This window comes from Camarhynchus parvulus, chromosome 10, assembly GCF_901933205.1.
Source record: "Camarhynchus parvulus chromosome 10, STF_HiC, whole genome shotgun sequence".
NCBI lineage: Eukaryota > Metazoa > Chordata > Aves > Passeriformes > Thraupidae > Camarhynchus > Camarhynchus parvulus.
The window spans coordinates 13,807,490-13,829,842 of NC_044580.1; the positions used below are offsets into that span (position 1 = coordinate 13,807,490).

The following is a 22,353-nucleotide window of genomic DNA, read 5'->3' on the forward strand; positions in this document are numbered from 1 at the left end:
CCCACAGCCTGTTGGCAACACCCTAAAATCCTAAAAAGATCAATGCACAGCATGCAAAACTCCTTCACAGAAGACAGCTTGGGGAGGAGGAGGAGGAGCGTTTATCTACACCAGCCTTGTGGGAGGGCATGAACAGCTGGAATCAGTTTCGGGCTCCTGCTCTGCAAGTGGGGTTAGAGAGGATGATTCCAAAATGGTTTAGAGACCAGAAAAAGTGAGAAAGTGTTTATGAAAGGATTATCACACATTTCAGATATGACCAGGTATTCTAGACATTTTCTTTATTCTACATGCAAGCTCAGTGTTTCAGATATTTTGACTCTAAATAATAACATAGCTCCTACAGAGAAGACTTAAGAGAATACTGATAAAAATAGGATCATTTGCATGAGCTGAGAAGACAAGCACTGCACTGCTTCCTGCAGTGGTGCAAATGAAGCGGCTTCCTAGAAATAAAAAAACATGTTCTTCCTTGTGCCTTTTTTAAAAAAAATTCTTTTTTAAGAATGTTTTTTTGAACTGTACAGCGCTGCTGGGGCTCATTGATGCTGATGCATGGTGAGGCACAGTGATTTTTTTGGTAACATTCTTTTCACAAGTGGGAATGTGGTAGCTTGTTTACACACACAACACCCCATCCATATTTCAGCTGAAGCGAAATCCCAAATTAACCTGGCACAGGAGAGGAGGTAGCAGGCTATGGGAGGTGAGACAAGCTTGAACCACTGAAGGACAGAAGTTCAACTTCTCTTTTTTCTTAAGCCTAAAATGTCTATGTATGGACAGCCCACACCTGCTGTGTCAAAAATTAAGTATCCTCTTCTATATGCTAACAGTCAATGCAAAGCTAACGTGAGTGGAACTGTGTATCTGTGGGATGGATGAGAAACTGGAAGTTTTTTAGAGAGGAAAAACACATGGAAGCAAAGAGAAAAACACACCTTATTTTCTATTTTTTAGAAAGATGGTTATAAAAACCATCAAAAGAGCAAAATTAAAGCCATTTAATTCAACCAGCTGCAGACCTGCAGAGTGCTCTCCAACTCTGAGACCATGTCTGACCCAGCTGCCCCCCTGCAAGTCTTGCCAGGAGTCTCTGATATGCTTTAAATCCAAATCACACACATGCTCCCAGGTAAACCACTATCTTCACCAACTCCAAATCTTAAATATGGCAACGGCCAACAAAATAATATCTGAGATTTCTCTTCATTATTAACATAATATCCTGGAGAAAACAGCTCAAGCATGGGCTCTGTGGGGCACAAAACCTGCCCTGGGTCAGACTGGAGAGAGAAAGCAGCCAGGCAGGATGCACAGCTCCAATGCCAACACTTCCAGAGGTACTACAGGTTTACTAACATGAGAAGATGGAGTTAGTAGACATTCAAACACAAAACAGTTAGTCACATTAGTTGGCTTTGTACCTTCTCCTATGAATGGGAGGCTTCTTTATACCATCCCCCAGAATTCGCATTGAACTGAAAATGAATCATGGAGAATGGTCAGCAGCTTGAATGAAAAAAAAATTAACAAATGGCAGCTAAAGGAATAACATCCCCAACACACAAACAGAGGGAATGCACATACAGGGAAAACACAAAATGGAATATGAAAAGAAGTAATGAGTCTCTGTGTTTCTACAAATATATCTGGGGTTTGGTTGGTTTTATTTTGTACAGAAAAAAGGCTGCACAGGTACTGACCATGTTGCAACTTTGCTGCTGCCAAAGCCAGGTCAGTTTAAAGTTTAGATAAGGCCAAACACTTTGACAGAAGCTGTTAGCAATAGTGATTAACAGCAGCTCCAGTTCTGCAGTGCTTAATCCATCAGTGAAACATGAGGGTGTTTCTTTTCCCAGCCTGGACGTTTAACACACACTGCAGCTTTGTTGAAAGACAGACATTTCAAATCTGCTATGAATGTCAGGAATTAACTGAAGGATGAACATCCTTTTGTGCAGCCTTGTTGGTTTTCTTTGTATTTTTAATAGCAAAATGCAGACACGAGGATTATCTGTGAAGTGCATTTGAGGAGAGATGGGAAGTGAAGGGTAAGTGAGCATCTTTTCACATTTTCATTTAAGACTATTATTTTTTCCTAATCTTTTCTGTGAACAAACTTTTATGCTCATCCCTTTTACAAACAGAAAACACATAACAGTGGGAAAGATCAAATTCTACGAAAAGTTGATTTTTTTTTCTGTAGGCTTTTTGGGTCCTCTATCTAAACTTGACTTAGCTATCTTTGTCATCAATGTCTGGACCATTTTTGGTGTGGACAGGGGCTGCAAGTCGTTGCTGGGGCAGGAAGCACCTCTCAGAGCTCAGCTGATGGTGCACCCTGTCACCCCATTCCTCCTCCTGGCTGCACAGCCCAGCTCTGATCCCTGGGCTGGTTCTGGTGGCAATTACACTTTATTTAGCTATTTTTCTCCTCATTTAGTGAGGGCAAGCTGCTCACCTACAGAGCAGAGAAGTGCCATGGGTGCCCACAGGAGGGGAGGGAGCACAAAGGGTGGTGGGAGCAGCACAGATCCAGCCCATCAGCAGGACAAACCTCAACCAAGGCTTGTGCTCAGTGTTACTCCACTTCAAAGGTTTGCAAAAGTCAAGTTGCAATAAGGACTTTTCCCCTTCTACTGGAAAAGCATCTGCTTCATGTGAAATAAATGAATAAGCAAACAATCCAAATTTAACTGATTTGAGTGAAAGTCACTTGTTAGCACTTCCCCTCCTCAGTATTTGTTGTTTCTCACTAAGCAACGAGATTCTCAACATCACAACAGCCACATATGAAAAGAACAAAGAAAAGAACAAAACAACACAGCAAATAATCCAAATTCCTTTCTAAAAGAAGCATAAAAACAAACATGAATCTAATCAGCACCACAGACCCACCCAGCTTTTCTTTTTTAATTACCCTACATGACAGCTATCCTTATGTAGCTGCAGCTGAATGTGAGAACATATGAGAAGAATTACTGTTCCTTTAACTCAGATTTTCTTACACTTACAATGAATGTATTTTCCCATATCAGAAACAGCCTCCAAAGTGGGATGCAGGAGAATTTAACCCCATCTGTTCAATGTTAGCAGTGACTGCCAGTTTTGCAGTTTATTACCCCCAGAAATCCTAATGCATCAGACCCTACACTTAAAAATAAATCTCTCGAAATGAGTTTATGAGCTTATGGACTCATTCTGTCATAAACATGAAGGTATGCTGACTCTTTTGTTGTTTTCAAAAATTGATGGGGATTTCTTAACTTATTTAAATACTACCTGGGGACCAGGAATGAAGCCCAAAAAAGGTGACAGTGTTAAAACAACAACAACAAAAATCTTTCACTGTATGTTACTTAGAAAATCCTGAATGGTTTTCAACATTGACTTTAAAACCTGAAGGTGGTATTTCTTTAGTGATAGCCACAGCTGCTGTGTGTAAAGGATGCATACATTCCTGATGGGAGGCTGCTGCCTCTCCCTGGATTATCCAAAGGGGTCAGAATTTTCAGGAACCCGTTGTGAGTGGTGAGTTTTAATTTAATGCCATCCAGCCCCACATGCAATGGCTCTGTTTCTGTTAACAGCAGAACATTTGCCATGAGGACACAAACAGGCAGCCAGAGAGTGGCACTGCCCTGCACACCTGGGCCCGCAGCTGTAGGGAGGATATGGCACCCTGACCCTGCTAAAGCAACTGGCTGGTCTGAGAGCATTAAAGCATATTAAAAACACTGGCCAAACCTCCACTGGGCTCAGAATACACAGGGCTTGGCCCCAAGCACCCCACAGCCCAAATGCTGAACAGTGCAGGGCATGGCAGGGAACCTCACACCAATTACTACTTTTTGGTGTGCATCTTCCTTTATTTCATCTCCTTCCCCACTGAAATAGGGGACTGAGCAATTTTTCTTCCCACAGTCACTTGGCACCAGCATGGACACGCTCATGTGGCTCATACACCTCTTCCCCTTGCACCTTCTGACAGAACAGATGGGAAAACTTCTCTTTTGAATCTTCCTGAACAACACTAGGGACAACAGTGATGAATTAGGTGGAACTTACTGTGCATGAGGGACTGAAGGGGAACCAATTCTGTGAAACAGAGAGGACCCATCTCACCATTAGGAAGAGCTTCCACAGATTTTTTATAAACCCTGGTGCCTGTGTTATCCCTTAATACAATCAGAGCAATGATGGTCATGTTTATTCTGTGGTCAGTGAGATTTAACACTCCAATAATTCCTTTGTACAGAAAGGGGTGGTGACAGTTCTAATGGAAGACCTGTCCCGAGGTAATTCCATTTACTCTGGAAAGCTCAAGCATACTGTAGGTATTAAGTACTTTAATCCTGAAAGTTAATTTAAGAAAAACCAAACAAACATACATTAGGAGATTGTCTTAACCTCTTCCAAACTAAAAAGAAATAATCAGAAGTGACGCGATAAACTCTTCGGTTTTATCACGCCAGCTTTAAAGCTCAGATAAATATGCATGAGTGGGTGCAGAGTAAATCAAAGCAGCCCTTCACTCACCTCCTCTGATTGATTTCTGCCTCGTTGGTGGCATTCTTGCCCGGCCCCCAGCTGTGCCGGCGGAAAGGGGACAGCGGCCGCATGGAGCTGCGCAGGACGGACGAGGGCGTGGGCACATCCGTGATGCTGTCCAGCTCCTCTTCCTTCTCTCCTCCCTCTGAGGACACCATGTTGGTGCAGCTGCCATCCAGGCTGTGCCTGTCCTTGGGCTGGGCGAAGCTCCCCACGGGTGGGAAGGGGAGGGACGTGTCGCTGCCCAGGGATGAGTTCCTCTCCAGGGACATGGTGTCGTCTGCAGAGGAGCTGGAGCTGGTGACATCGCAGGCAGACTGCTCCTCTTCAGGCTGCTGGGGGAAGAAAAATTCAAAGTAAGTTAAACTAGAATCACTGACTGGTTTGGGTTGGAAGGGACATCTAAAGATCAGCTAGTCCAACACCCCTGCTGTGGGCAGGGACATTGTTCACCAGATCAGGCTGTTCAAAGACCCACACAGCCTGGCCCTGAACACTTCCAATGTAGTAAATACTAAATAAATGCAAATATATTGTATTTCACGTGAGCTGTGAGATTTCTCAATTAGTGGCAAATTAACCATCATAGAACTGAGACTTTTTGCTCTGGTTTCAAAAGAGGCTGAAATGTTCTGCAGGGTGATCTCTTCCACGCCACAAGTCCCTGGCTGCCATTACCCAGCTCAGATCCTCCGCCTGCCTTCCTCTCCCCAATTCTGTATTTCATCCTGCACAGCAAATCCTGTTCCTCTCCCCATTTCTGGCTAAACCTGTTATCAATCAAGGTGCCATAAAACTGACAAAGGTTTACTGAGAGCAAGTAATGGGGAAGGGGGTTATCACAACTCCTGATGACAAACTCCAGCCTCTCCTGTGGGACTGGGATGGGCTTGTAGAGCTCAAGGGCAGCACAGTTTCACTGCACAATGCAACACAAAAAGAAGAATTACTCAGCAGCAGAAAACAGAAAAAAAATATAAGCTTAATTCCCTGTCCCCAACTACTTTCCATTAAGCAGCAAGTTAATACCAGGGTTTGCAGTATTTTTCAAATCCAACTGTCATTGAAAAATATTGTTCTACAGGAACAGCTGCCCTGTATTAGAGATTTTGAGTAATGCTGTAATTTTTGGGTTTAGTTTGCTCCAAGAGCAGTACGTAGAAGCCAAACTGGCTCTTTCTGGCCAAAGGCCACATGCTGACCATACAGCTCCTGAAGATATTTCATTCCCTGTGGCCACTATAAAAAACACAAGCACCTCTCTGACATCACCTCCAGCCTGAAATGGTGTTTGCCCTGAGGGACTGACAAGGGAAGTTTCAATTTATCCTGCTGCAGAGCCCTGTATCATCTAAAATAATAACAGGCAGACTGCTCTGTCAGGCCATACACCACAGAGCAGTCAGTAAAACCCTGGTGGGTAATTGTGCTCACACAGTGGGCTCAGGGGGCTGGGCAGGAGCTGAGTGCCCCAGGGGCTGCAGGCTGTCAGCAAGCATTTGGCAGCAGAAAACTGGATGAAAAATCCCGAGCTTGGATGGGAAAGATGGGCATCAGACCACATGGAGGGAAGGACGAGCAGGAGTGGTGTTAAACAGTCCAAAGACTTTTGTTTTTCTGTGCTTTATTTGAGGGGCACACACTATAAGCTATCAGCTTTTTATTTGACTGAACAAAAAGAAACTGAGATATTCGAAATATCTTCTAATCAAATATTTCACTAATCAGAGAGAAGCCCTGTTTAAAGCTTAGCTATTTTTTATTCTTAGTTCAGTTTAACAGGTACACAATAATGTTCCTGAGACGGTTTAACTAAATGCTGTCACACTGCTTCCTCTCTCACATCCATCAAAGGGAAACTGAGGGGGGAAAAAAAAGCATCCACAGCACAACACCAAAATACAAGAACCTTTTAAACACAAAGCATTAAAAGCCACACTATAAATACATCCCTCCAAAAACATTCACTTCACCTTAAGGTATGTCAAATACTAACAGTGAATTTCAGAAAACTGTGTTCTGCAAACTAGTGAACTATTGGATTTGGTACATTTGAACAGGAAGCTGAGGCTTAAAGAAAAGAGAGCTGAAATGGAAGCCCTGAGAAGTTTCTGATGATGTTCAGCAGTATTCAAGATAATCTGATATTTGTGTGAGTCATGATGAGAGCTTACTGAATTGCTTCAATACAGACAAATCAAGCAGTCATTATGTGGATAACACTCCTACAGTGGAGGAAGAAGTCTGCCACTTTTTTAAGACAGAAAAATACTGTCAGACATTAGATCAGACTGGATGGGGCTTTGAAGCAATCTGGTCTAGTGGAAGGTGTCTCTGCCCATGGCAGGGGGTTGGAACGAGATGAGCTTTAAGGTCCATTCCAACCCAAACCATTCTGTGACTCTGGGATTGGGGCAGCAGAGCAGGAGAGGAGAGGACTGACTTCACCCCATCAGCTGTGTGAAGTATGGGAGAGTTTGGAAACTTTCAATCTGGATGCAAATCTAGAAACAATAGTGCAGAACACCAAATTAACTAGACAGGGATTCAAGTAAAAAGAGGAATTTTTATTTCCCAGATGAGAACACTGCTGCAGTTTGAAATACACAACAAAACCCACTTCCCTAACAAGGAAGATTTAGGGCTTTTATCACAAAATGCAGCTCAAGGAGATGTCTGAAAAAGGGGAAATACATTTGATCCATTTTAACTTTCCATTTTAACTTTTACCTTGAGCATTCGACCGACAACGGAACACAATGAACAATTCCCTTGAACTCGTGGCCCATGCTTATTCTTCTAAAAATATTCTGCCGTCATTTCAATGATTTTTTTTTTTAAACAAAGGAAAACAGTTAATATGAAAGACGACTCTGTCTGAAAAATGCCAAGTGTGGCTGACACATCTAAAACATCTATATTGTAGTCACCACTGCAAAAAACTGGCTATCTGGCCAGTAAATATGCATTGTTCTTTAATCCTATTTGAGAAAGAAAATACCATGTTTGCAGAACAGAATGTGTTCTTTTCTTATAGAAAAAAATAAACCTTACAGAAATACTAATTTTCTTTAAGTTAGGTGTGCTGGATTGCACCTCAATGAATTTAGGACTTAACTGTGGCCAAAAAGAGCTTTGACAGACGTTTGCTAATAGGCATTTTCTTTGCCCTCAGTATTTGCCGAGAAGCTTCCAAGAAAAAATAAGATAAGGTGTACAATTGAGTATTGTGAGAAAGGACACACGTACTTCTCCATGAATAACAGAAATCACTGGGATGGTGGGGGTATGAGATAACTTTTTCAACTAAATCCCTCCACTGTAGGAGGTCTTGATAAGGGAAATTCAAATGTTCTTTCTATCATTTCCATGATGACAACATGCAAAGTGCCGAGACACAAACTTTCTCTGTCCCCTGACCTGCAAAGACATTAAAGGTGTTCAAGTATTTTAAAAAAGAAGATTAAAAAAAGTAAACCTTGGAGTCCTGAAGTTTATTTGGAATACCATTCCACTAAAGAAGTCGACACCTTTAGTTGGCTTGATATATAATTGAGCAGAATAATTTTTTAATTTGGATTTGCCTATGGTTCTAGTTTCCATAAAATTAACCTCAACAGTGGCCTTCTAGTAATTATTTATCATAACTTTTATGATTTGGAGTGGATGTGAAAGCCTTTCCCTTAAAAGTTTAATTCCTTTGGGTTTGGTTTTTTTTTTTTGCACAGCTGTTGGGGATTTTTTTGTTTGCTTTTTTTTAAAGAGATACAACAACTCTGCAAAAATAAATGCAAAACATTTATGTATTTTCTTTGAGCAAACCAAAACAAACGCAGAAATTAAACAATATTCAAGACTCTGAGTTGCAACCCCTTCCTTTGACAACGATCTGTGGGTTCCTGACTCCCTTCATCTGAATCATTTCCCAAGAGGCACATTAAAAAGCTTCCCAGTAAAGCTGGACTTTGGTGGCTGGTTGAAAGTTAAGATGAGCAAAGCACATGGGCTCCACCCCAGGATGTTGCCAGATGATTGTGAGAAATGACCTTATGCAGCATTAATCATTCCAGAAGGAGGATGCTGCAAAGCCTGCCCAGATGGCTGTCTGGGACAGAGAGGGAAAAGCAGGATGATGAGGACATGGGAATGAAGTGCTGACGCAAAGAAAAAAAAAATAAACATTTTGCTGAAGTTACAGACTTGGAAGCAACTTCTGAATCGCAGTGATAGCCTGTATGTTCTGAAAAAAGGGCAGGTTTTAGTGTTAAAGCTCCCTGAAGCTGACAGCTCATGTTCCAGAGCTCAGCACATGTCCTCGAGAGAAAAAGAAATGAAACAAGCACAGGAGAAGGGAAGGAGATGGGAGAGGAGCAAACACCAAACACCAGGGACAGGGTAAGGCACCTGCAGATTTTGTGACCCCACAGACCCCAATTCTTCATGGTTTTGGGACAGAACCAGGGCTTTCAGTCAATGCATTTCAAGTGGAAGCAGCCCAAAGAGCTTGCACAGACAGCAACTTGTTCTCCCTACATTTATTTTAATGCATTAAGTAGTTAGCAAAGAAGGAGTTATTTCTACAATTAAAAAAAAAAAACAAAAAACCCACAAAAAAAAAACTCTAGTAGACAAAAGCTCAACTCTTGCTCCACAGAAAGGGGAAACAAGAACAGAACTAGTAATAGCAATAATCACCATGACACTGAAAGGTTTGAGATCCTCTTTTTGTTCATAAACATACTCTGTCTCTTCCCAATTTGATACAGAAACTATTTCATAGGTTTATAAATAATCAACTACAGCCAAGACAAGCATTTTACAATATTTTTTGGACCAAAGATTATAGCCACCATTTATTTTGGTGGTCATTAAAAATATCTATAATTTGCATTTCTACCACCTGTATTCAGTACTGTAAAACCAAAAAAGATTTAATTTAGGAACAAGCTTGCAATTCTAAATTAGTTTTTTTGGTCCTTTAGAAATAACTTTAGCTGTAGAAAAAATACTCAGATAAATCCTGAGAAAGGAGACAAGGAATCAAATTGTTCAGGAAAATAAAGACAAAGCAACTGAGGTCGAGATTAGCTTTGAATAACTTCCTAAACTCAACTCAGGAACCTTTTGAAGCCATTTGAAGACAAAGCCTGCAACCCACTGCAAAATGAGAACAATGCAAAGGCTGCCAAATTAAGGAATTCCCTTTCTACAAAGAAAAGAATTCCTGCCTCTGCCCTCTCTCCATTGGCAATTGAAGATCTGCCTTCCCCACCACCTCCTCTCTTCCCTATGTCATCCCTGCTACACTGCACTACCTACACTGGTTACATTTTAATCTTTCTTTCTCCCATTTGAAGAAGGAAACTTTCCACATAAGAAAGGGGAAAAGCTAGAATTCTGTATAATACAAAATTTGCTGTATTCCCACTGCACTCTTCTCCCACACCTTCCCATACAAGCATTAAATCAGGCTCAAATGGCAGCTGCCTGTCACAGCCTGTGACACTCCACACAAGGGAACTGAAGACAGCCTGCTCTGCCAAACAGCCTTGTCCTCTGACAGCCCAGGGCCCCAGATCCTTCTGACAGCAGGATGGGAAAGGGCGAGGCTGGTGAGCTCTGTGCCCTACCACGTGCATGAAGGATGACTATACTGTTCATTTATAGTTCATGAGATCACTGAGCCTGGGCTGTGGTGTTTCCCATCCTGCTGGAAAATATTCGCCAGCATCTGATTTGATTTCAGCAAACAGAACTCTGTTTCAATCAATACATTTCTCAGAAAGCCAGTGTGAAAGCTACTCTGAGAGTTACGTTTTTCAGAGCAGGAGCTGTGCCTGCCCAAACCTGTGAGCTGCAGCTGAACCAAAGAATGGGATTTCATGGAGACCACAGCGATGGCTGCTCTAAAGAAGGGTCACATCCCTTTTGATTCTACATCACTTTATTCTTTCTGGTTGTTTTTTCATCATCTGCTTATGCCAAGGAGAGTACAAATTACCAGCAAGACAATTCTTCAAGAGCAAAAACCTAACGACCCTCTGAATAAATTCAGGCTGTTCTGACGTAGATGCAAAAGAGTCATGCCAAAGGGAGGCACATCCTCTACTCAACTCTGCCTCTCAGGTCTCTCCCACTCCTCCTCAGCAACACAAAAGGGTACACGGATGACTAAGGTTAGCAATGACTTCTGTTGTTGATTTTAAGCAAACTTGAAAACACTTTCATTCTACTTGCACGTAAACAGGCATTAGAGGTATGTCGCCTAGGCAACAAAACTATTCCCTGGAATTGGCCTGAAGTATTTAGAATGAGTGTTTCCTTCCTATGACACTGAATTTACAGAAAAACACTGGTTCCTCTGAGAATTACAGCATATAAATCTGAAGGTATCAGCACAGAGGTCACGGCTTACTGGAGAAAAGCTCTTTGTTACATGAGTTAAAGATGGATTTCATATCGTCTGTGCAATCCCTAATGACCTTGCAAGAAAATCCACCTTTTCAACTCTTCCTCTGGTGCCTGATTTACTTTTGGACAGACAAAATTACTTCCATTTTTTTAACCACTGGGGGCTGCACAGCTTTTGGAATTCTGCTGCAAGTAAATACATCCCTCATGTTGCTGCATCCAAGGAGGAGACCGGATCCTTCCCATCTATTTGGTTCCAGAATAATCACTTCCAGCTTTCCAACCCACCAGAGAAACCAAGATGATCTGTGTGTGCTGCATGGGTTTCTCAGGGGCTTTTTTAACCATACCCCAACCGGGCTTTCTTACCTTCCCAAAGACAAGGTCTTCCATCCCATCACCAGGCAAGGGGAAGAGGTCAGACTCACTCCCAGACTCTCTTTTAAGAGCACCCTGTGACGAGGCACAGACGCTGCTCAGCCCATCCTCCAAGAAGTTCTCACATTCTGCAGGAGCAAAGCACAAAGAGTCACAACCTGAGGCTTTCTGCAGCATCCACACATTTATTTTGGTGGTCATTAAAAATACCTATAATTTGCATTTCTACCCGTGGATTCAGTACTGGTAAAACCATCAGACTTCATGCTCTCAGTGAATTCCAGGATTTAAAACACACAGCTTTACAAATAAAGCTTTATACATTTGTTCACCTCTCAAAACTGCCAGTGAATTCTCAAATGATTTATTCCAGAGTTTAAAGCTCCGTTTTAAGTGCATCATTGAAGTACATGGTGCAAACTGAAATTCTGCATGAAACAGCTGAAAACGCTTGTAGCTTGAGGTGCTGATAAATATACTACATATGAGGTATCCCATAACAGTGCATGTGGGATGTTTCCTATCGATTTCAACAAATGCAAAATTAGATTAATATTCAATAAATATAAAAATACAACTTGTCAATATTTGCTTTCTTTCTCAAAGAATCAATTCCCTCTAAATGCCAAGGTGCTTCTTGTGCATATTTGGACAATTATGTATTTTCTTCTACACTCCTTACTGAAAAAGCACTAGTGTGAATTCCACTACAAGCCTTACTTTTTCAAGATTCAAAACTTAAGTGATTTTTTAAAAAACCTCTCAGCTTTTGTAACTCCTGACACTGAAATATAAGCATGTTGCATCTCTTTTTTTTCTCAAGTGCTTCCAGCTGTCTGCACTGGGTTAATCAGGAGTACAGAACTAGATGGCAGCCCCTGAAAAAGCCCTCTTTCCATAACCTTTAACAGACAAGTATTTGCTTAAGAAATGCCTGTACATATTTTATTTGTTCACCCTTCAGGCAAAAGTATAAATTATAATTTTGGCAAAAAATTGAACACAAATTTCCCATTTCAAAATATTTTCTAATTATTAGTTTGTTCCATTTTTTTGTTTTTTTAAGAAAGGTGTTATTTTGCACCTCCTCTAACTAAACAGATGCAAAATGTGCTTAGCTGTCTGGAGAGGAGCCAGGGCAATAAAATATTAGTTCAATCTTAAATTATACCCTTAAATTAAACTCCATCCTGGGTGACATCAAGCTTAAACATCACTGAAAGGATGACAGGTTTGGTAGCTTAAGGTCACCTCTTTGCCTTCCCCATCCTAAATATGTGCCTGACAACAGCTCTGGAACACCCTGGCCACATCCCAACTGATGGCAGTGACTCCACTTCTGGAGAAAATAGAATTATTTTGATAGTGGTGGGGCTGACCCCATTTAGGGCAGGGGGAGTTGAAGCCAGTCAGAAACCCCATTACCCCACAGAGGAATTTCCACACTGTGGAGAATTGGAAAAGCACTTATTGGATGCTGCATCTGCTCCTGCTCCCCTTTCAGTAAACCTGGAAAATCTGAACTGCTTTTCCATCACCGAGGGGGAGAAGGGAGGGGAGAGAAGAAGGGGGGGAACGAAGGGAAAGAAGAGACAGGGCGGCTGTGGGGACGTGGGCCAGGTGCTGCTCATCCAGCTGGCAGCCAGCACAGCATGTCCACAGCCCAGACTGAAAAACAAAGGGGCTCCAGCCACGTTCCACTGGAAAATCAGTGGGGACAGCTCAGATGTGGATGGATACCTCAGCCTGAGGATAAAGCATGAGAGGCAGCAAAGCTCCCCAGGAGGAGGAGATGAAGCAGAGAGGAAGAAGGATGAGGAGCAGGATGATGGGGACCCCTCCACACTCCTCAGCTCATTTGTGCTGAGAAACTCATTCCCAAGCCCTCTCTTCCCTTTACTTTTGGTTGGAGGTGTGCATATTTTCTCCATTTTCTCCCTCCCCTTTTCTCAGTTTGCTGGGTTTGTTTTCAATTGCACAGACGCTGCACAAAGCCAGGCTCTGTCTCTCACACCCCTGGCAACACTTCTGTGCATAATATAAAGGCAAAAAAATACAGAGAAAATCTCTAGGAAGAACATTTCCAAGCAATATCTTCTGTACATTTTCCAACTCTTGTGTCTTCCAAGCCAGGGCTGAGCCCTTCAATTCCACGCTGATAACTATGTATCTGCTAAACTCCTCTGCACACCTAATTTAAAAAACATAGACAGAAAATGAGAAGCTCCAGTTTCTGGAGTTACCTTCTAAGATCTCAGGTCTCTGTCCTTTATAGTCATTTCAGCAGATGAAAAAGGCCTAATTCCTTATCAAGTACTGTATTTTTAAGTTAGCCATATTGACAGCTTGTGGCTTTACTGCTGTTAAGTGTTGCCAGATTTTCCTGCCCTCTCCACGGTGCCCAGCACCACAGAGGAGCAGGAGGATGCCTGTGCAGTAACAAAATCATTTCTAGAAAGGCCAGAACCTGCATAACCTGAGATCCTTCTGCTGCTTCAGTCCATCTGGAGAGCACATTTACTTAAAAAACTATCCCTTTATGTCTGTCTTACAGGCATTTATTACTATAATTATTAATATAAATTTGTATATACAGCTACCTAATTACATAGTTAATATTATGTTTCTATAGTGTAATATTGCATTAGATAAATAATAGGTGTGCAACTGATAGTGATCCATAGGAATACGTGATTATATATTTAGCAAGTCAAATGAGTCCATGTAGTTTAGCAGACAAATGGTTTGCAGTAACTGTTGCCTGAAGCATAAAAATACTGCACCAAGAGGCCAAGCGTTCATAGATACAATTGGTAAAGAAGAGACGTAGCATTACCACAGGTTCTCTTGCAAAAATATTCCTGAAAGAGCTATTGCTGTTAACGATTTTTCTAAAAAAGGGCAGTATTTTTGTATTTTTGTTTTTAATAAAAAAGTACATATTTAACTTTGAGTGAGCTAGAATTTCTATTTAGGATAAACCCCTTAAGTCACTAACCCACACTCAGTCTGAAAGACTGGATTTAAATTTCACACTGACATTCAGTCATTTTCTTTCAAGTCTCAGATAAATTGAAGGAGATTTGGGTGAGACCACTGTTCATAAGGACAGCAGGGCAAGAAGCCTCCTCTCCATGAGCAGCCTAAGCAAAGTCCCTATTCAGGGCCCTGATAAATTACTCCATTTGTTTCAAACACACATACTCCAGTGAAAGGAAATGCTTTATTTCTTATCTTGGACACCAACCCTTCTTTGAAGCTTGCCCAGACTAGATTTTCTGTGCCAGTGGAAGAGCCAGAAAGCACCAGCCAGCACGCAGGGCTGGGATGGGAGCTTGGCACAGCTGGTGGGCAGGGTGTGGGAACCATAGCTCTGAACAGCCTTCCTGCTTCCTGAGCCTGGAATCATGGCAACTTTCAGAGGGAGGGGGAAAAAAAGTAAAAATCTCAAGCCACTCATTTGGGTTTAACTATGGATTTAGGAGTTCAAATTTCTGGCTTTTTTTCTTTTATGAACTTATCCTTTTAGCTAGAAACCATGTCTGCGTGCTGCTTGCAACATCTTTCAAGTTTATTTAGAAAAAGAAAAGGGGGGGAAAATCAAAATACTGAAGCACTTGAAATGCAGAGTTATTTGAGATGGTGACACACTACACAGCTCCCTGCTAGTCAAGTGCCGCAGCCATGTGCTAACAATGACTCACAGCACAGCCATTACACAGTTTCTTTAATTTATGTGTTTTCCCCATCCAGGCCAGGATGTCAAAAACAGGAGGGATAGAAAAGTTGAGGAGGACAGGGAGAAAAGAAGAGATAGTAAAGGTGAGGAGGACAGGGAGGAAAGGAGGGATAGAAAAGGTGAGGTCAGGGAGAAAAGGAGGAATAGAAATGGTGAGGAGGACAGGGAGAAAAGAAGGATAGAAAAGGTGAGGAGGACAGGGAGAAAAGGAGGGATAGAAAAGGTGAGGAGGACAGGGAGGAAAAGGAGGGATAGAAAAGGTGGGGAGGACAGAGAGAAAAGGAGGATAGAAATGTGGTGAGGAGGGCTGCTGGTGTGGCTCACCTGGAGACTCCCGCGTGCGCTTGCGCTCCAGCAGGGAGGGGTCAAGACATGGCTCCAGCGGGCACCAGCTCCCACGGTTTATCTGCAAAACACATCACAGCACATCAGAGAAAGGCCACTCTCACCAGCACCCCTGTTAGTCTCTTCTCCAATATCCCTCTGCATCAACCAGCAGACACAGAGTTATGGCTTAATTTTTTCCCAATAATAAAAGTGTCAAAAGTAACATATGATTTTATTTCTGCATCGCTAAACAAACCATTAGAATATGCCAAAACCCTTTATTTCTCCATGGAAAGTTTGATTTGAAGGTGGCTGCTGCTCAAGGAAGGAGATCAGAGGGAGCCTGAGTCAGTGTTTAAGCTACTAGTAGAGGACTGGATAACCTTGGCTTCAAGTCCCACCTCCACTTGTAGCGGGACTGCAGGAATATACTCTTCTGCTTTATGCCTCAGTTCACTACCTACAGAATTGAAATTCCTTACCACCCATACTGCTGTACAGATAATGAGCTCAGAGATAGCAAAGTGCTTTGGTGATGTGGAATAGAGGGCTTGGGAAGTGCCCAAGTCATGGTGAGAACCAGAAGCACTTTGGGCCTGCATTAACTGAAATGATGATGATAGAAACGCCCATTTTAACACTAAGACACATCACATGGTTTATTTCAACATCAGCCCTTATCACCTCACCCCGTCCTTCACCCTTTCCATGACTCCCAGTCTTTCAGCAAGGATGACTGATCTGTTCTCAGCCTCCTCCTCCCTCTGCCTGTTCTTTCATCTTCCTCACTCGGGTTGTGTTGTCCAACATTTTGACTTAGAAGTCTGCTGGACTATCCACAATCCTTGGCTCATCCAACATTCACTTCCCATCACTTTTGTCTGCCGCTGGCAGACTCTGGAAGGCCCTTTACTCTCTCTGCCATTTCTTTGAGCCAAATGCTTTTACTTACTGTCAAATGCATGCAAATCTCACCTGTCCCACACCAAAACCCAGAAGTTACTTCCCCTCCTGACCTGTTTCAAGACACAGGATCTCACATGCTAAGTTGCAGCTAAAAGAAAGCTACCAAAATGGATGACTCAGCCTGATTTTATATGTCAAGTATTTCTCCTACCCACTCTCTGGCTTTCCTTTTATCTCCTGAAATAATTTCCTCTTCTACCTTTCAAATAGCAAAGTTTTAGTATTTACTTTTAGCCTCTGACCTATGTTCAAATCTCCTCCATGATCCTGCTCTATTTCTGCAGCCCCTTGCTGTATTCCCATCCCCTCAACGTTCTCCTTCCTCCTATGCTATGAAATGCACTGGTTTTGCCTTCTTATTATTTATTTTTTAAAATAAATTAAAACCAAGCCTCTCCTACCCTTGACCTGTCGCGCTGCTTTGACTAATGACCCACGTCCTTGTTTCCTCTCTCACTGAGATCATGGAATGTGTTACTGCAGTCCTTGGCTGGCTCCTCCCCACTCTGGCTGCATCCCCTGCCCGTCACCCGAGGGGCTCCTGCCAGCACCTCCTGCTCTCCACACCACACAGGCAACCCTGCACTCCCCCAGACCTGGCAGCTACTTGCTACAGCACATTTTTCTTCCTCAGGCTTTGTCCTCCTCCATACTTGTGCGATGACAAAATGGGGTTGGGAGGGCCTTTGACAGGTCAGCTAGTCCCTGCCTGCTGCACCAAGTTAGGCTCAATTACCTTCTCAGAGGTCCTAATCCAACCCAGTGCCCTTAAAATCCTCCAGTGGAGAGGATGCCATGACCTTCCCCAGTCAGCAGCTCCTGCTGACAGAGACAGGGAAGGAACAGAGAAGTTCTGAGAGGGGAAAAATGAGCAGGAGTCTCCCAGGAGAGGTGAAGGAGATGTTGAGCTCTACTGGAGCCAGGTCTTGGGGTGACCTCAGTGCAAGTCCCACCTGGATGTCCCTCCCACCTCCATGGAATTTGGCAGGCTATTTTTCCTAGGGATGATGTAGCACTTTGTAGCTCTTACTCCCTGACTGCATTATACAGATATTCACTCAAGACCCCATCACACCCCTTTATGTACACACATCTAAGATCCCAGTGTTCCCTGCACCTCTGCTCCACACACACCTGTGTATCCATTTTCTCCCTTTTACATACAATGCATCCATATTAAACAAGAGGCAGCGAGGAAAAGAGAAGCAATCTTAAATCTGAAAAACCATTTGTAAGCAAAACTTGAGAACAATGGGTTTTTTGCTTTCCAAAGTAACACAAGGATGTGGCATTTTAACTGTTGCATAGACAGTGGGTCATGTTCTGTTTCTTTCTACAGAAGACACTCCCTGTTCTCAGCGAGGCTGTGTGGCATCTAACCTTAGCATCTAAACTCAACCACAGAATTTATTTTTTTTTATTCTTAAAAGAGCTGCAAAGTCAATAAATACCACTTGATGACTGTAAAGTCAATAAATACCATGCTGTTATTCTTTTCTCTCCAGACAAAGCAGAATAAATTTGCACCACACCTTCCTATATTTTATTAAAGGCAAATCTAGAGATTGAGGCTGAACACACATAGAAGGACAAATGGAAATGTGCTCAAGTCCACACAAATAAAGGAATGACCTGTTTCAGACACAAAACCAAATTCTGTCTCCTTCTGACTCACTTGCACCTCCCTCCTTCTTCCTTAAGAAGAGTCAGACCCTTAATTTTAAACAAATCACCATCAAATTCAAAGGAACTGCTCCTGATTTATACTGGTATCCACTACTGGAAATGAATAATCAACATCCCATTCAATAATTAGCAGTAAGAAAGCAAAATACGAAGAGGTTCAAGTTGTCTGTTGAATAAGCCATATTAGGCTGAATTAACATTATATATTTTCCTTTAATAGAACCAATTGAGTCATTCACTGAAAATGCATTATAGACATTGGCATTTTTTCAAAAAAGATTTGAGCATTTTTCCAATTTCCCAGCCAGCTCTCTCCTCAGCCCTGTGACTTTGCCAAGTATTGAAAACGTCTGCTTTTCTCTATTAAAAAAAGTAATGAGAGAGTAACACTCAGGTTTAAGGTGCTGCTTCAGATATACTTGATTATGTACAAAATAAAACATTAGAAATTAAATATTTATCTCAGTAGCCCTAATCCAGGAAAAATAATAATCACCATCAAAACAAAAACAAAGGAAACCACTACTATATACAAGTATTCCCTGGGCCAAAACGAGCCCAGACAGGCTTTGAGGGAGGTTTACTGTGTGCTCTCAGGGAACTGGGTGGTCCATAGATACTCAAAACACAAACCCCACTATCCACAGCCCAACACTGAGTACTGGGATCCCTCCTCAACACCTGAATTCTGCTTGTATTTACTCAGGACTAGTGACTACAGGTACAGACAGCAAGAGCTGGAGAGGAAATTGTCTTTATAAAAGCACCTGAGCATCAGGAGCTGGGGAATGTACCAGTACGAAGAAATGTGAAATGAGGTTGCCTTGGGATTTTGCAGACACGTGTGCATTGCATGTGAAAAAATTCCTCTCTTTTTCCCCCAGTTTCTTGTTTTGCTGAGACAAGCTCAACGACAGGACCACAGGCTGGTGGCCACAGAAGATGATAAAAGCCCCACACTTTCTTGCTTGCCCACACTGATTATAGCTCATTGATTCCAGGCATCTCAAGTCTTTGCCGTGGGAGCAGAGGGTGCAGTGCTGTTCCAATGGCAGAGGGAATATGAAACAGCCTCTGGGAACAGAGTTTCAATACACAGCCCTTGAAGAAATGCCAGGAGAAAACCAGCTATTTTTCCATACAGAAGCCTGAATGTGTTTATCTGCAGCTCAGACACAGAATGAATCATGGAAGCACATCCCCAGGCACCAAAAACTGAATCCTGCAGGATTTTCTGTTTGCCTGTGAAACACCAGCAGGCTTAATGTTCAAAGATGCCTTTAGGACGCCAGCTGGAGCTATGAGCAGCAGATGGTTCCATTGCTCTTTCTGGGCACACACAGGTATTTCCTGACTCTTCCTGCAGACCCTGAACTTGAAACTTGATGTGACTTAACGCATAAGAAAAGGACAGTGCTGGACAAGCTGTGACACCCTGGGCTGAGGCATCCTCTGTCCCACAGGAACTGGGAGGGACCCCAGACTCCACTCCCAGGCTCTTCCTTCCTCTCCCCTTGGTCTTGGAGAAGGAATTATCTAATCCACTGCAGTGTGGTGCCTGCCCATAAAACCCGGCTCAGCACCTCCTTCTCAAAGACACTCCAACAATATCCAGGGCAGAGCTGGGTGCTGGAGGCTCACTAGGAACAGGCACCTCACGGCCAGGGACTACCTGGCTCCTATCTCCAGCATGGAAAAGTCCTTTTTCTCTCCCTCTGGTTTTATTTTAACTCTTCTTGCCTTCCATTTCACAATAAAGAGAACACACTGACCTTCCAGGAAATCTTTTGCTATTGCAAAAGTTTGCACTTGTCAACCTCACCGGTCATGATATAAATCAACATCTCCAGAGCACAAGGAACCAGATGACTTTAACTTTCATTTCCTAGATCCCTGGAGACTCATCTTGCCTCCATATTATTTTAACTTTGTCCTAAATGTGCAAGTTTCCATTTTTTTCCTTTTATTTTCCCCAGCTTCCAGACTATGATCTACCTTGCAGCTAAAACCAGATACTACTGCACATAGGAAAATATTTAGGAGAGTAATTGTAGCTTGCTTAGTGTATCATTAAGTAATTGTGCACCACACTGAGTAATATCCATTTTAAATATCTATTGTAGAATAAAAGTAGTCAAAAAACCCCAGTAATTCAAATTCAATTATAATTAATTTGTTTCATAAGCAGAAATTATACAATGATTTTTTTAAGTTCTATGCATATTGTAATTATTTTCTAGGAATTTCCTGTTCCTGAAAATTTCGTATAGGATTAAAGAAATTTGTACACGTAACTGGAGTTCAATGTTTATGCTGAGCAACTTTTAACTTTACAATTCCATTTACAATGAAATTATCCAGTTGCCTGCAATTCCTGCACTAGAAACTAAACCAAGAGTTGATTTACCCCCTTCACAAGAACCACCTTTCAAGATCCTCCAAAACCGTTTGAAAAGGAGCATGAAGGATGGGGCATCTGGGGAAGGAATTTCCACTGTTTTCCTTCAACATCTGTTGCTGCAGAAAGACTCCATACACACAAAACTCACATCAAGAGCAACAATCACTGCCTTGGCAATCATCTTGCCAGACAATATTAAGAGCAGACATATCAATTTGCTTGCAAGTTACACATTTATTTTTTATTTAAATTATTTTGGTAATCTCTCTGTGTATTTTCTTAGCTTTGTGGGATGATATTAACAGGTGGATGCAGAACCCAAAGACATTCTCAAATGTATGCCAAAAGGGACAACACTTGCATTTCTGCAATTATTTCTATGGAGATTTTTTTCTTCTAGCACTGTGAATATGCTACATTGAGTCTTTTATCTTTACAGAGCTGGTGACACCATATCAGGACATTTTTTCAAGGAGGTCCAAACTGACCTTTCTCATAGTAACAAGCCAGCAGTGCTATAGAAAACCGTATTAAAGGATTTCACCAAAAAAGGCTCCTACAAGCACAGGACACGTTACATGACTGAATAAATTCGCTCTTTATGGTGCAAGAGCAACACTAAATTCCTAGAGTGCATTTATCCCCAGCAATGTCCCAGCAGGGAAAAGGAACGTGTGCCCCAAGTACGTTTTCCAGCCTTTGGCACTGCAATGTCCTCCACCAGCAAAACTAAAAGTCAACAGACTTTAATTGAAAAGTAGAAAACTCAATTAATAGTGCTGTCCTTTTAACTTCAAAATACCTTGATAAATTATTAATGCTGGTTTTAATTCCATGAATAATGGTCTGATCTTCGGCTGGAAGCTAAATGGGATTGGTTCATCTGAAAAGCAGAAAAATCAAGCAGAAAAATCAAACCTCATTGCCCCAGCTGTGAAAAAATTTACTCCTGATGCCTACCCCTAACAACTTCAGCATTCACATACAGAGGTGAAATGCAGATACAGGCAAAAAATGTTAGAAAACATTCCCATCTGTGATTACTCAGTCTCCCATTCCCAAAGCAAGCCCAGTTCTTGATTCGTAACTTTGCAAAGCACTGCCTGTTCATCCCCATTGAACGCCTGTCTGACTTCACATGTATCTATCTGCAAGGTGCCAGCCAGTGTGGTTTTTGTATCCTGTCCCTGTAGTTTTATTTGTGGTAGCAGGCACAACATAAAAATGAGACAGGGCTGCCAAGGCACACATGGGCACACTGAGACTTCCCATTTTGGGCTTGCAATAACACAGCACAGACTGCTTTACCCTGCACGTAGCTGCTCAGAGCCCAGCAAAATGTTCAGACAAGCAGACATCCCACACACCCCACAACTTCTCCCTCATCTGCTGCAATGCAAACCCAGCAGGAACAATGACAGCAATTTTTTATGTCATTTCTGCATCATCCAGGCTTTCCTGCATTCAGTAAGTTCAGGATCCAAGGTCACTGAGTTTGCATTGCTGCAGCAGCCAGGAAAGGACACGGAATCATGGAATCATAGAGTGGTTTGGGTTGGAAGGCACCTTGAAGATGATGCAAATCCAACACCTTTCCCTGGTTGCTCAAATCACCATCCAACCTGGTCTTGAACCCCTCCAGGGATGGGGCATCCCACAGCTTCTCTGGGCAAGCTGTGCCAGGGCCTTATGTCTCTCACAGTAAGGAATTTCTTCTAGGATGAAGTCCTGCCTCCAGCAGGGACTGGATACTGCTGGTAACCTGCTGCCTCTTGCTTTTTCATACGTGGAGAGGAGGAAGAAACTATGCTAAAGCCAAAAATAATTGCGTGCATCAACCCTCAAAATTGCTGAGGTTCATTTTTTTCATAACTTCACAAGCCACTGTTTC

At 42.3% G+C, this 22,353-nt stretch overlaps 1 protein-coding gene across 11 annotated transcripts in view; it reads right to left on the reverse strand.

Annotated features, from left to right (window-relative positions):
- Positions 1-22,353, reverse strand: part of AKAP13 (A-kinase anchoring protein 13) — a 208,580-nt gene that overhangs the window by 47,842 nt on the left and 138,385 nt on the right. For 7 of the 11 annotated variants that reach the window (XM_030955270.1, XM_030955272.1, XM_030955271.1 and 4 more), the window contains 4 exons: positions 15,407-15,488; positions 11,335-11,471; positions 4,543-4,889; positions 1,428-1,481 (listed from right to left, as the gene is read on the reverse strand). In XM_030955270.1, coding sequence (XP_030811130.1) covers positions 1,428-1,481; positions 4,543-4,889; positions 11,335-11,471; positions 15,407-15,488 — 620 coding nt within the window. The remainder of the gene's footprint in view (positions 1-1,427; positions 1,482-4,542; positions 4,890-11,334; positions 11,472-15,406; positions 15,489-22,353) is intronic. The other 4 variants (XM_030955278.1, XM_030955277.1, XM_030955269.1 and 1 more) reach the window with 3 other exon arrangements.